The sequence below is a fragment of the Clarias gariepinus genome, chromosome 19 (assembly GCF_024256425.1).
Source record: "Clarias gariepinus isolate MV-2021 ecotype Netherlands chromosome 19, CGAR_prim_01v2, whole genome shotgun sequence".
Lineage (NCBI taxonomy): Eukaryota > Metazoa > Chordata > Actinopteri > Siluriformes > Clariidae > Clarias > Clarias gariepinus.
In genome coordinates, this window is record NC_071118.1 from 15,759,301 (window position 1) to 15,775,000 (window position 15,700).

The window sequence follows — 15,700 nt, forward strand, 5'->3', positions numbered from 1 at the left end:
ATTCTTTTTTACAATTTTTTAAAGCTGTAAATTTAGGTCATCGTGTTTAGGACATAGGGGTTTATGCTTTCGGTCTCTCTGTATATGCCCAGTATTTTTTTGTGTTAAGAGAAAAAAAAGGTGAGGGAACAATTATTTATATATGACCTTTAAACATAAGTAATACACTTCTGCAGACAGAAGGCATAATTGCAAAGTTTAAGATTTTAAAGTATTATAATAATATAAAGAAAATGGAAACAAACTAAGCATGAATAAACCAAACAGGAAGCTATGGCTTAAATTGTATATATTACGTATAGCTAGGGCTTAGATCATTGGATCCCTCTGATCCAAAGCCTGGTAATATACTATGATGGCAAATTAATTTGTTGTTAGTTTTTCAGCCGCTCCTGTCGAGGCATTGCAACGTCGAGGCGATTCCCACACACAGATTTTACACTGGATTTCCTTCCTGACAAAACCCTCCCATTTTTATTTGACTTGGGACTACTGCATTCACTGGATAGGGTTTTTGGGCATTGAGTGAGAACTAAACCCAGGCTTTCCGCCCTGATGGCAAATTAATTTATTATTTATTTATTTGAAGCTAATTGTGTTTAGGGTGACACTGATGCAGGGGTAGTGTTGCCACCTTGCAGCTCCAGAGTCCTTGGGTTTGATCATGATAGTGGGTTAGTGTCTGTGCACAGTCTATAAATTTCCTATAAGACACCACAACTCAGATTTCATCATCATAATATATTGCTTTATCCTGTATGCAGAGGAACCTGGAGACTATACCAGGAGAGAGGGCTCGAGGTGAGGTACATCATGGATGGCGTGCCAATCCATCACAGGACACATGCTCATTCACACACTACAGGCAATTTGAGAATGCTAATTAGCCTAATCTGCGTTCTGTGGACTGTGGGAGGAAACTGGTGCACCCAGAGGAAACTCACATAGAATGGGGAGAACGTACAATCCCTGTGCACACAGACCCTAGGCGGGAATCAACTCAGGACCCTGGAGGTGCGAGCTGCCACTCTGATTTCAATATTTAGCAAAATAATATTTATGATTATTTTAAACGTACTTGTGTAGCTCCTGCACGCAGTGGATAACAGCAAAAAGCCTTACAGTACACTAACATACTTACTAGACACACTGTTTAGTATTGTAGTATGCAGTAGTGGGTGTTTGCAAGAGGGGTTGGTAAAACGTGTGTCGTATTTGATTGACAAGGACAACACCCAAACTCGTGCCTGTTTTTTCAAGTCTCTGGCCAATAGGTGCTTTAGGGGGCGGGATTTTTAAACTCCCGGTTGTTGTGCCGCTGTTTTCAATTGTTGCAACTGACACCAGATATGACCGGGTTGCTAGCTTAAAATGTCTTATCTAGAGTTAAAGGTATGATATTTGTTATAGGTTTATCGTTGTATTTTATTCAATTATTTTATCGTTTTCAGTGTGCAAGTTAAAATTTGCGAAAATAAATGTAGGATTTAAATCACTTCGCCCAGCTGTTGGAATCACCGCGTCTCTAATCTACAACGGGTATGTAGCCTGTTAGCTTAGCTGGCTAACAAGTCAGTTTGTGTGTTTCGTAGGTAGCTTGTGACATTGAATCCATTTTTATCAACATAAGATACGTTGACTAGCGAAGGGAAAGGATAAGGAAGCAGTTAAGCTATTTAATTCTGGTAGTAATTATAACCTAAAATAATTCTCCGCTAACCAAGTCTGTTAATTCAATTCAATTCAATTTTATTTGTATAGCGCTTTTAGCAATTTTCATTGCCGCAAAGCAGCTTTACATAGTCAAAAGAATTATTTAAGTTTGTATGAAATGTGAATTTGTATGAATCAAAATGGTCAGTTTGTCCCTGGTGAGCAAGCCGAGGGCGACAGTGGCAAGGAAAAACTCCCTGAGATGGTAATAGGAAGAAACCTTGAGAGGAACCAGACTCAACAGGGAACCCATCCTCATTTGGGTGAAACAGAAAGCAGTAAATGATCTGCATTTATACAGTGTGTAGGGTGGGAGGCAGTTCAGCTATAATAGCTGATGTTAATTGATGTTAATATGGAGTCCAGGTAGTTATTGAAGACCCAGGTAGACTTGTAAGAAGTTCCAGTCATGAACTATCGAACTGTCAAGTCCCCAGAGAAACAGTTGCCAACACCAGTCAAGGCCAGAACCATTTTCTAGGTGGAGAGAATCATTCCCAGACACCAGACGCATCCCAGAGAGACACACGGGGCATCCATGTGACGAGATCTTCAGCCAGAAGCGGGGCACCAGGATGGGTCAGACAGGTCCGGAGGGCAGAGGGAGTCTGGATCACTGGCAGCTCAGGAACGACATGTGTAGCTCGACAGAGAGAGAGAGAAAGAGTGAAAGGGGGGGACAGGAGGAGAGAGGAAAAAGAAAGAGGGGGGGGAAGAGAAGAAGAGGAGAGATGGCAGTTAGGTATGGTCACAGTCACACAATGTATAATGTGAATGTATATTAACTGTAGAGTGCAAGCAGAGACTCCGGCAGGACTAACTATGACAGCATAACTAAAAGGGAGAGCCAGAAGGAAACACAAACATGAGGGCTTCCTGACATGTAAAGCAAACAATCACCTCACCGTCAGCAAACCTGAGTGATCAATGAGAGTGAGGAAGACAGCATCCAAACATACCAGTTCACCATAATACTCTACGTCCATGAGTCCCCCAGATCTGCTCCTTTACCTATGGCAAATCTATTTATAAAAATGCTTGGCTAAATAAATAGGTTTTTAGCCTGGACTTAAACACTGAGACTGTGTCTGAGTCCCGAACACTATTTGGAAGACTATTCCATAACTTTGGGGCTTTATAAGAAAAAGCTCTGCCCCCAGCTGTATTTTTCATAATACGCGGTACTGACAAGCAGCCTGCATCCTTTGATCGAAGTAGGCGTGGCGGATCGTAAGACACTAGCATTTCGCTCAGGTACTGCGGCGCGAGACCATTTAATGCTTTATATGTCAAGAGTAGTATTTTAAAATCAATGCGAAATTTCACAGGGAGCCAATGGAGTGAAGATAAGATAGGGGTGATGTGCTCATATCTTCTGGTTCTGGTGAGGACTCTCGCTGCTGCATTCTGGACTAGCTGAAGCTTATTTATGCATCTAGCTGAACAACCAGACAGTAAGGCATTACAATAGTCCAACCTAGAGGTGATAAAAGCATGAACTAGTTTTTCTGCGTCGTTTGGCGACAATAAATTTCTTATTCTGGCAATATTTCTGAGGTGAAAGAATGCTATCCTGGTAATATTATCTACATGTGCTTCAAATGAAAGGCTGGAATCAATAATCACACCAAGGTCTTTCACTGTTGCATTTGATGGAACAGAAAGGCCATCTAAAGTTACGGTGTGATCTAAAATTTTACTCCTAGCTGTATGCGGTCCTATGACTAGAACTTCTGTCTTATCCGGATTTAGCAGAAGGAAGTTAATTAGCATCCAATTTCTTATGTCCTGCACACATTGCTCAATTTTAGTAAGCTGTTTTTTCTCATCAGGTTTTGCTGAGACATATAACTGTGTATCGTCAGCATAACAATGAAAACTAATACCATGCTTACGGATTATGTTGCCCAGAGGAAGCATGTAAAGGGAAAAAAGCAGTGGACCTAAAACTGAACCCTGCGGAACGCCAAACTCCACTAGAGAACATGCAGAATAATCACCATTTAAGTCTACATACTGATAACGATGGGTCAGATAGGATCTGAGCCAGGAGAGGGCTGTACCCTTAATTCCCACTACATTTTCTAATCTGTGAAGAAGAATAGCGTGATCAACAGTGTCAAAAGCTGCACTGAGGTCAAGTAATACAAGCATAGTTACACAACCCTGATCAGAGGCCAATAGAATGTCATTTACTACTTTAACGAGCGCTGTCTCTGTACTGTGATGAGGCCTAAATCCTGACTGATACAGTTCATGTATGCCATTTCTATGTATATATGAGCATAGCTGCTCCGCTACTATCTTTTCCAGGATCTTAGAGATAAAGGGGAGGTTTGATATTGGTCTGTAACTGGACAGCTGACAGGGGTCGAGGTCAGGTTTCTTAATTATTGGTTTGATAACTGCTAATTTAAAAGATTTTGGAACATATCCAATGCTGAGTGAAGAATTAATTATTCTCAACAGGGGTTCTATTATTGCTGGTACTATCTGTTTAAGAAAATGTGTCGGTACAGGATCTAATATACAGGTTGATGAATTTGCAGAAGAGATGAGTGAAATTAGTTCATTCTCTTCAAGGGGAGTAAAGTATTCTAGGTTCTGGTCTGACATGGCTAGATTAACATCTGCATCAATTACATTGTTCGGTTTCAAAACCTCAATTTTATGCCTAATATTTACAATTTTATTATTAAAAAAGTTCATGAAGTCCTCACTATTGCATGATGTTGTTGTGGAGATTTCTGCAGTGGTCTTATTTCTGGTTAATTTGGCTACAGCATTAAATAAGAATCTAGGATTATTTTTGTTATTTTCTATAAGAGTGGAGAGATATGTTGATCTAGCTACACTAAGAGCTTTTCTATAGTTCAGGATGCTCTCCTTCCATGCTATTTGGAATACTAGTAATTTAGTTTGACGCCATTTACGTTCTAATTTCCGAGCGGTCTGTTTTAGAGTGCGCGTGTGATCGTTATACCAGGGAGCAAGTTTTTTATCTCTAATAATTTTTCTCTTAACTGGAGCTACATTATCTAGGGTATAGCGAAATGTCGACTCTAAATATTCAGTCGCCTGATCGAGTTCTGTGGGGTCAGACGGTGATCTAATCGTAGTTGGGAACTCTGGGAGATTACTGATAAACTGGGTGATAAACTGTTAACACCCGCCCTGTCCTCTGTGTAAACGGTTTACTATTCCAGAACGTATTACATTTTGCACTTACACAAAAAAAGTTATTTATAAAACTCCCACAATTTCAGGGACAAAAATTAGTGTGTCTTAAGCAAAATCACCAAAAAGTGAGTGCTAATATTTAGCACAACAGCATACAACAGTTCCACAAGCAATTTTTTTTTTTTTATCAACAGGTTATGATTTGTTTTTTTTTTATTTCATGTCATTCCAAGACTGGCGGATTTAACTAACCACAACTCCGCCAGTCTTGAAATGACGTGAAATAAACAACTAAAGGAACCGTCGGTTGGTGTCATTAACACAAGTAAAACTAGTTATAAATTCTTACTGGTACAATGTAGCCAAAAGGTGAGGAGAATAAACTATCCTGTAAATCTTACGTTTCTTTTAATTTTCACTTATTCTGCTGTAGAACATCTGCTCCATTAACTTTACAGTTCCGTGGTTTAATTCCAGGGTGTGCCATCACTTGTTCAACACCAAGTAGTGCCCTTGGTTAGGGGTTACAGAGGGATTTGGGATTAAGCCTAATGTTAAAAGCAAGTTAGCTTTCTAGCTCGGTTTGGGTGTAAATAAAATACCATTTGCCATTTTAATTTACATGGACAAAATTGTTGGTACCCCTCCTTTAAAAAAAAACTCTCATTGGTCACTAATATAACTTTTTAGAGACAAAAATAAATTGACAAAAGTAATACTTAGATTTTTTTTCCCGAAAAATTAACTAATGAAGCATTTTAAAAAACAAACTAATAAAGCTGGCCTGGATAAAAATGATGGCACTCTTAACTTAATATTTTGTTGCACATCCCTTTGAGGCAATCAAGTGATTTCTTGTAACTCTCAATGAGACGTCTGCACCCTGCATGAGGTATTCTCATGTATGAAGGGTATCTTCTCCAGACTATGTTTGAGCTCTTTCCACAGATGTTTAATAGGATTTAGATAGGGGCTCATATAAGGCCACTTCATAATTCTTCAGTGTTTTGTTTCTAACCATTTTGGGTGTTTTTAGCTGTTTGTTTTGGGTCATTATCCTGTTGGGGAGTGAGACCAAGCATTCTGACTTGGGCAGCACATTTTGCTCCAGAATACTTGGATAGTCTTGAGATTTCATTGTTCCCTGCCCAGAATCAAGACACCCTGTGCTAGATGCAGCAAAGCAGCCCCGGAACATAACTAAGCCTTCATGTTTCAGGCTCTTTGGGTACCATTCCTATTATCCGTCTCTTTAATTTGTCATTAATTTTCCTCTTGCAACCACATTTAGGGAGATTGGCTACAGTCCTGTGAACCTTAAACTTTTAAGTAATATGTGCAAATGTGTTCATAGGAACTTTTAGCTGCCTGGAGATAGTCTTATAGCCTTTACCTTTAACATGTTTGAGCGTAAATCTTTCCTTCCCATCTCATGAGAAAACACTCTTCTGAGCTTTCTATGGTCCATGTTCAATGTGGTACACAATGATACCAAAGCGAACAGTGACTAGTTTTCATAACTGCTTTAAATAGGTAGACTGACTGATTACAATTACAGAACACACTTTAGTTTAACATGTACCTATGGTCAGATTTTTTTTTAATGTTTTCTAGGAGTACCATATTTTTTGTAAAGGCCATTTTTTTTGAGTTTGTTTTTAAAATGCTTCTTTTGAACCACAATTTAAAATATAACTAGATACAAAAGGGATAAGATATACTGGAGCAAGGAACTTAATTAAGTTTAATATCAGGTTGGCCGGACTAGAGAGTATTGCATCCTAATCTGTATTTTTAAAAAATCCAATTCTTCTTGAGCAGCTTTAGGATTATCTATCTATAAGGTAGATCAAGAAAGTAGAGTGGTGGAATAAAGTATCTAAGAAATGTTTATTTTAAAAAGATTTAATGTCATTTTTTTTCCAGGCTACTGAATATACCCAAAATTCATCATGGAGGTTGGCACAGTCATACAAGAAGATGTGAAGTTTCGTGGGGTTGAATTTGCTATTAAAGTGGAGCTGCAGGATCGCTTACTAACAGTCGAGATTTCTGATCTCATGACAGCTGACCAGTGGAGTGGAGAATTCGATCCAGCATGTAAATGTGCAGTTCTTTAAATACTGTTTGAACTTAATATTATGCCTCGAAATTTCCTGACTTGTTTTTTGCTATCTTTTAGACATTGAAGATCTCACTCGCAAAACTGGAAACTTTAAACAGTTCCCGATATTCTGTAGCATGCTCGAGTCTGCAGTCAGTAAGGTAACTTGCAGTGGTAACAACATGGTCTGTTATCAATCCAAGAAACAATAACTCATTTACATTTGGTTTTCTGTAATTACTAAAAGAGCGTTCCAGTTTAAGTGATAAATAAAACATTTGGAAATATTGTTATAGGAAAATATGTAACTTGGTGGTAAAATTATAACCGCACATTACTTCTTTGAGTCTTTGCTTACTTATTCAGCAGACTTTATTTTCTGATATGGTTTTAAATACCCAGTCTAGTGAGTCAGTAACGCTTGATCTGCTGACTTACTCGGACCTGGAGCTTCTGCGAAACAGGAAGGCAGGTGTGGTGGGAAGACCTCGGGCCCAGCAGCAGTCCCCCGCTCTCAGCACAAAACGTTATCTCATCCTCATCTACACTGTGGAGTTTGATAGGTCAGTATTGTTTAAATCAACAAGTTTGGGAAAAATAACAAAACATTTTTGCACAATTTTCTACTCCATTTAAATATGGATTTTCAACCAAGATATATTTGGTGTATGAAGTGCTACCAAGTTTGTCTCCTGCAGAATCTTTCATACATGCCAACATAAATGTTAATTTACCACCTTAAAAAAATGTTAAGGTCTATATTTTAATGGTAAGTAACAATGCTATTCACAACTTTCATGTTTAAACTGCTTTAACTCTTTTTACTCTTTAACATATTAATCTTAATAATTTTTAGTGTTTGTTTTCTAATGTACTGTAAAGAGTAGATATTTGGCTTTCAATTGATGTCACACAAGTGGGGGTGTGGCCAACAGATCACATGTTCTGTCTTTCTAAATTGGCGGCGATTGCAGCAAGCACATTCTATGGCAGTATGAGGTATAAGTGATAAAATTTTTTCTTATGATATCGTTTTTTATTTGTGAAGATTTTAACTACATTATATTACAGTTTTATAAGGGCATGTTAGGTTTAAGCCTTCCAAAATACACATTTTACTCCATGTTTTTTGTAGGGACAGTGGGACTTGCTTTATCCTATTTTCAACCCTTGCCCTCAAATACACTAAGCTTTAAATGTATTGGGCAGGAAAGACAATGCCATAGATTTTTTTTAAAACATCGCCAGTCCATTAAATGACCTTGCCATCCTGGATGACCAGAAAAAAGAGAATGCTCTTTGCAAGGTCAGGTTTCTTTTAAACAGAAACCAACAGTCAACAAAGCTGCCTTAATTGATCAAGGTCACACAAAGTTGGCAAAGATGAGCAAATTATTCCTTTTACAGGTCAGTGTCGTGTGCCCCAATGTGAGCCTGGGAAACCAAATCTCATAGGTTGCAGGGCCTTTGTATTTACCAGTCCCAGTGGTTTGGTGCTTAATTTTAAAGTCTACAGGAGTCAAAACACATTTCAAGACAAGCAGGTGGGGATTGGAAGAAATGCTGTTGTTTGCATTGCAGGGTCATTACCAGGAGATTCCCACCCATACCTACACCAGTATTTCACCTCTATCAAAGTGCTGGATCGCTTAAAGGAATCTTCATCTTTTTTAGATCTGTAAGTTTTAAATGTCCAGTGACAATGAACAGGAAAGAGGCGCATCAGAAATGATAGTCAGGAAACCCTCAAAGATTGCTATAACAAAATGGCTGGACAACAGGAAAAGTCTTTTGGCATCTTCCATCTATGGAATAGAGCCCTAGGATATCTGCCCAAGATGGTTAACAAAAAACAAGCGCCATGTTACTGCATCTATACCTGTTGTTTAATAGAGTTTAATAAAAATATGGGTGGAGTGGACCACATGATCATCCTCTATCGAATGTCAAGCTGCACAAGGAAATGGACTGTCCACACCATCCTATGTTACTTTGATCTGGCTGCCACAAACATTTGGATGGAGTACAGATCAGACCACCAGGCCTCTGGGAAACTGGCAAAAGACCAGACTTTTTGTATACATATGTATCTTATTATGGCCCAAGCACTATGACATCAGCACTATGTCATCATAGTGTGTGAAGTTTTTATTTTATTTCATTTTTATTGGGGGTATCAACATGCTCAAAAACTTATAAAAATTGACACGTTTCACGTTTAGTGAAATCTGCTGCCATTAGGATGGCAGAAAGTCTGGGGCACGGGCGTGGCTCGGGACCCTCACACAAGATTTTGCTGCATAGCTCATGCACACTTGCACAAATGACAGCTTATTGAGTTAAACAAATTTCACATTGGATGTCATGGGCGCAACTCAACAGGAAGACAGTTATTTTGTCTGCCAGAACACACCTGAAGGAATTCAATGCACTCTTCCTAGGGAATTAGGCAATCGACACCGAATCGGGCCTATGTGATCTAAAGACACTGAGAATACAAATGTTTGATATCTCAAACTGGTCAGCTGTGCTGATGCCTTAAACATACACCAAAAATTGGTTAAGAACCATCTGTGAAACATCATATTGAGTCACATCACATTCAGTGACATCATAGCCCGTGGTGGGGGGTCATGGCGCAGGGTGCTTGGACCCGCTCATTGTTGCTTCCAACTATATTACTTATTATATTATATTATAATTATATAACTATATTATATATTACTAAATAGAAACATAAAATCATTGTACTTCTATCGACAAAGGAAGACCCAGTGTCAATTACAAGGGACATGTTATAACTAATAAATAAATGACAGTTTAATTTTTTTTTTTTTTACATGTTTCTGACATGTTTACATGTTTCTGACATCTCCCAGACTTATAATAGTTATATAAAAAAAAAATTAAATATGAAAACTTTTTTTCTTTCGGGTGACAGGAGGATAGTATGTTCAACTGTGTCCTAAACCACATGACAAAACATCTAGCTGCCACTGCATAGCTGAATGTGGTTTGAGGTAGATTATTACAGAAAATAAATTACTGGGAGGGACAGTCTTCCATTTATTCTTCACTTTATCACTCTATCATGACCCTAAAGAGGTAAACATTTGACACCCAACCTGTTTTAGTTCATTATTTTAAATGCCTTCTTGTGCTCTCACTAGGATCCACTACCCTTTGCCACTGGCGTATGTTGGCAAGCCCAATCCTGCAGCGCTCCAGAGGGAGATCAGGGCTCTAAGGGCTGAACTAAATACTTTAAGGATGAGTGGAGACCATACGGTGTCGAACCAAGAGATGCGCCGTCTGCGTGCAGAGTTAGTCCTGTTTTTGCATTTCAACAATCTATAATGTGAAAGTTCAGAATAAAGCAGCATGCTTTAATAATAAATAGATATTTTTTACTAACTGCTGGAATATAATATGCTACAACAGGTTAGCTGTGGTAAGGGAGGAGAAGGATATGCTGGCCAACGCTCTGGAGCGTCTGCGAGCAGCTGGGGCCGGCCCCACGTCAGGAAATCGGGGGCTCAGAGAAGTGGTGCAGAGTCTAGAGGAGGAGCTTTTAAGAGAGAGAGCAAAAAGCCAACGTTCAGCAAGCAAGAGGGGTCAAGAACAGCGTCATTTAATGGAGCAGGTTGGTCCTTGTAACCTAGTGTTTACACAGCCATGGATTTTAATCTGTATTTCAAAGTGTGATGGAGTCAAGTTCTCTGTAGATTTGCACTTATACAGTTTATGTTAAGTGCCTTTGGATGGTAGACCTGCTACTCAGTAATGTAAAACAATGTTGCCTGGTAGTGTTGATACATTATTACTCTGGATCTATGGACCTTGAGTTTCTTACTCGCAAACTTTGTGTCCTTTATGCTGACGCCTAGAGAGTAAAAGGTAAAGCTTATTATAAGGTCAAACTGATATACCATGGTATATCAAAGAAGCTATTTTTTTCTTGCCAGGCAGAAAATCATGCAAAGTTAATTATTTGATCCACAACAAATTTATGCCATGGCTTAATTAAGTTTCCCAGACTGTCATCAGCTACAAAGTTTGAGAGATCTTATCAAATAAGCATGTAGTACCACGCTAAATGCTGCATATGGGTTATGCCGTGTCAACATAGATTATTGCTGTATGTTTGAGATTTTATTTATAATTTTTTTGTTTTTTTGTGATTAATGACAAATGTATTTAAAGTTTGTTAAAATAATTTTAATTTCATTTTTATGAAAAACATAACTAGTTCATAAGTCAACAATAACATTGTAATGAAATGACTCATATGTGAAACACCGTGATATGAGGCATTTTGGGTCCAACCCAGAAACCAGCATAAAGCAACAAAAGATGCTCAAAGCTTATTTTAACTCTAGATCAGTTGAGGTTATATGTTTAATGTTAAATTACAGTGAGGCAAAAAACGTCACCATTGGTATTTAGTCACCAATTGTGCAAGTTCTCTCACTTAAAAAGATAAGAGAAGCCTGTAATTTCTATCATGGGTATACCTCAACTATGAGAGACAAAAAAAATCCAGGAAATTACATTGTAGGATTTTTAAAGAATTTATTTGTAAATTATGGTGGAAAATAATTATTTGGTCAATAATAAAATTTCATTTCAATACTGTTATATACCCTTTTTTTGCAATTACAGAGGTCAAACGTTTAGACTTAACGTCTGTAAGTCTTCACAAGGTTTTCACTTACTGCTGCTGGTATTTTGGCCCATTCAACATCAACATTTTGTTGATGTTTTGCCACTCTCTGGACAACAAGGACTTTCAACTCCCTCCAAAGATATTCTATGGTTGAGATCTGGAGAATGGCTAGGCCAGTCTTGACCTTGGACCTTGAAATGCTTCCTACAAACCCTTTCCTTCATTGCTCGGGCGATGTGTTTGGGATCATTGTCATGCTGAAAGACCCAGTCACATTTTATCTTCAATGCCCTTGCTGATGGAAGGAGGTTTTCACTCAAAATCTCACGATACATGGCCCCATTCATTCTTTCCTTTACACGGATCAGTTGTCCTGGTCCCTTTGCAGAAAAACAGCCCCAAAGCATGATGTTTAGAACCCTATGCTTAGTAGGTATGGTGTTCTTTGGATGCAACTCAGCCTTCTTTCTCCTTCAAACACAAAGTTCTATTTTGGTTTTCTCTGACCATATGACATTCTCCCAATCCTCTTCTGTATCATCCAAATGCTCTTTAGCAAACTTCAGATGGGCCTGGACATGTATTGGCTTAAGAAGGGGGACTTGTCTCAGTGAGTTACTGATGGTAGCCTTGCTTACAGTTCTTGTGATCTTTTTAACCCCACGGGGTGAGATCTTGCGCCGAGCCCCAGATCGAGGGAGATTATTAGTGGTCTTGTATGTCTTTTTCTAATAATTGCTTCCACAGTGGATTTCTTCACATCAGGCTGCTTCCCTATTGCAGATTCAGTCTTTCCAGCCTGGTGCAGGTTTACAGTTTTGTTTTTAGTTACAACCTTTGACAGCTCTTTGGTTTGGGCCATAGTGGAGTTTGGAGTGTGACTGTTTGAGGTTGTGGACAGGTGTCTTTTATACTGATAACAGATGCCATTTTATACTGATAACAGATGCCATTTAAAACAAGTGAAGGACAGAGGAGCCTCTTAAAGAAGTCATCACCGGTCTGTGAGAGCCAGAAATCTTGCATGTTTGTAGGTGACCAAAAAAATTTTTTTCCACTATCATTTGCAAATAAATTCTTAAAAAACCTACAATGTGATTTTTTTTTTTTTTTTTACTTTTTTTTTTCTTCTTATTTTGTCTCTCATAGTTGAGGTATACCCCACTGTAGGCTGCCAAGATAAATGATGTTTTGTTACAGTACCAGTCAAAAGTGGACATAAGATTTATTTTCCACATAGGGAAATACTGGGGCAGCATGAAGGCTTAGTAGTTAGCACTCTCACTTTGCATATCCAAGGTTCAGGTTTAATTCCCACCTCGGGTCGGTGTGCATGGAGTTTGCATTTCTTCCTAAGCTTTCTCCTGGTGCATTTCCTCCGGGTGCTCCATTTTCCTCCCACAGTCCAATGACATGCAGATTAGGCTAATTGGCATTCCCAAAATTGCACATAGTGTGTGTGTGTTTGTGTGTTATATACATGTGTGCCCTGCGATGGATTAACACTCTGTCGAGGGTGTTCCCTGCAACTCTCCTCGGATAGGCTCCAGGCCCCCTGTGACCCTGTATAAAGTTTAAAGCTGTATGAATGAGTGGAACAATACTGGATTTTTTTCTGCCCCACAGCGATGAAAAAACACACAGGGCATTAGTAATTATCTAATGACAACAACGGTCAATTGTTATTTTAAGACACTCAGGTAAGATGAATTGGCTGCATTTATAAAAAAAACATTTAACCATCATGATGCAACAGGCTTTAATGAAGACCATTCCAGGAAAGCAAGACCAAAACTTACTTCTGCTGCAGAGATGTTCATTTAAACGTATTAGTCTAAAAAATTACCTGTTTACAGAACCTTAGATTAGACCCAGTATGAAAGTATTACAGAGCTTAAATACACAGCAGACACATCATATTTTGTATGTCTTCTGCATTGTTTTACAATGTAGAAAGAAATAAAAATCAGGATAGACCACGGAATTAGAAGGTGTGTCCAAACTTTTGTCTGGTAGTTTAAGTTTTTACTGCACTGCTAGATCATTGTTCTCACCATCTCATATTTTTATAAGGATAAAATATTTAGTTCTGTAATGTTTTGATTGTCATATATTGATTTAGTGATCATTAGTAAAAATTCCATCACCTTCGTAGTTGGAGGAGCTGAGGTCCTCAGAGCGAGCCCTACGAATACGTGTCAAGAGTCTGACCACTGAGTTAGCAGCATTGCGCCGGGGGTAAGTGCTGTGTTTTTTTTCCTTGAACCTTCACATGATCCTGTGTTCCAGTGTTTGAGCCTTTCATACCTCACATTTGTAGAAGAATCACACCGGTTCTGTCCCGCCGTGGGGGGTCAAGGGGGGAGGCGGATTTTCCACGGTCGACCTCAAGGGAGCGCGGTTTACCACAAGCTGGGGTGAGGGCTCGCTCAGGGTCTAGAGAAAGAGCAGAGGATCCAATCAGGAGGTCAGAAGGGAGAGAGAGAAGGTCAGGTTCTTCAGGAGCACGCAAGCACTTCTCCAGATCTTCACCTTCTCCAACAGGCATGTTTTTATATTTCATGTGGTATGTCAGTATACATTACTTCTTAAATTCTAAACTGACCATAATATGTTTTGCTCTGTCTAATTAACTTAGCATTTCTCCTACCAGAAAATTTTGTATTAAATGAACTACGTTTTATCTTAATTTTTAAACTCTTCATTAAATTATTCATGATTAATTCACAACTATATATATAAATTATTTTACATAATCTCTCATTACTGCGCAATGTTTATATTTAACCACAGCATGTTAGTAATAAGATAGCTAAAGCAGTCTAGATCTTGATATATTTGTGTGTGTTAGGGGGCGGGGGCAGTGTTAGGGCCCTTTAGGCACATTTTTTTTTTTCTAAATGGAACTCTTACTGACAGCTGCAAAGTTTTAGTGAAGATAATAGTTTTTCTCTTCTAACAAAGTTTCTGATGTAATATTGCATCCTTGTGACCTGAACAGCTTGTCATTGTCCAGTATTATGGCTGTGAGTTATGTGGTATTCTCTTCTTGCATCACCTGTACAATACACGAGTCTTTGTAGAATTTACTTTTTTCTTATCCCACTGTGGTGTGACTGTAAAGTGAGCAAAAGAGCCATACACAATGGTTGTGCTTTATATATTTTAAGGTTTTGTTAGTCTTTCCACAAACCTGTGTTGTCCTTATTATTGTTAAAAAATTTGCATGATGATAATCTACAAATCTTTTTTTTCCTATGTATATATTTTTAATTTCAGGGTCTCAAGTACCACGGTTTGACCCAACAGCTTATGTTCAGGAGCGACAACGACGGCAGAAAGAGACAGAACTCAAAAAGTAAGGCTGTTTTCCTTCTGTTAGTCGTCTTTGTGGTGTTTTTAGTACTGGAGAGCAGTTTTCCTGATTTTTTTTTTCCCCTGTTTTTCTTCATGGGAATTGAGATCGCTGTTCTCCAACCAAATATTTTTTGCACTCAAAAATAAACATAAAACATAGGTAGAAAAAGGTAAAGAAATATTTGAAGCAAATTCTGTCCTCCTATTGTCCCTTAAGATAAAACGTGAATGAAGGCAATTTGAAAAATTCCACCTGTCATTTTGCCACACATACCCCTGAGGAGTGTTAATGAAGTAATGGAGTGCTCCTTATAACAGAAAATCTTAAAAACAAAACAAAAAACAAACAAACAGTATATATACTGTACAGTCATGGCCAAAAGTCTTGAGAATTACATAAATATTGGAAAAGTTGCTGCCTAAGTTTTTATAATAGCAATTTGCATATACTCCAGAATGTTATGAAGAGTGATTAGATGAATTGCATAGTCCTACTTTACCATGAAAATTTACTTAATCCCCCAAAAAAAACTTTCCACTGCATTTCATTGCTGTCATTAAAGGACCTGCTGAGATCATTTCAGTAATCGTCTTTTGAACTCAGGTGAGGATGCTGACAGGCACAAGGCTGGAGATCATTATGTCAGGCTGATTCGGTTAGCATGGCAGACTTGACATGT

At 38.4% G+C, this 15,700-nt stretch overlaps 1 protein-coding gene across 3 annotated transcripts in view; it reads left to right on the forward strand.

The window, feature by feature from the left end:
- The first annotated feature begins 1,323 nt into the window (after window positions 1–1,323).
- ccdc61 (coiled-coil domain containing 61) overlaps window positions 1,324–15,700 on the forward strand; it is a 19,621-nt gene continuing 5,244 nt past the window's right edge. The window contains exons 1-9 of one of the 3 annotated variants that reach the window (XM_053477877.1): window positions 1,324–1,392; window positions 6,820–6,993; window positions 7,076–7,158; window positions 7,364–7,560; window positions 10,168–10,320; window positions 10,439–10,640; window positions 13,819–13,901; window positions 13,984–14,207; window positions 14,943–15,021. In XM_053477877.1, coding sequence (XP_053333852.1) covers window positions 6,846–6,993; window positions 7,076–7,158; window positions 7,364–7,560; window positions 10,168–10,320; window positions 10,439–10,640; window positions 13,819–13,901; window positions 13,984–14,207; window positions 14,943–15,021 — 1,169 coding nt within the window. In that variant the 5' untranslated portion in view covers window positions 1,324–1,392; window positions 6,820–6,845. Of the gene's footprint in view, window positions 1,540–6,819; window positions 6,994–7,075; window positions 7,159–7,363; window positions 7,561–10,167; window positions 10,321–10,438; window positions 10,641–13,818; window positions 13,902–13,983; window positions 14,208–14,942; window positions 15,022–15,700 lie in introns of all 3 variants that reach the window. The other 2 variants (XM_053477876.1, XM_053477879.1) reach the window with 2 other exon arrangements.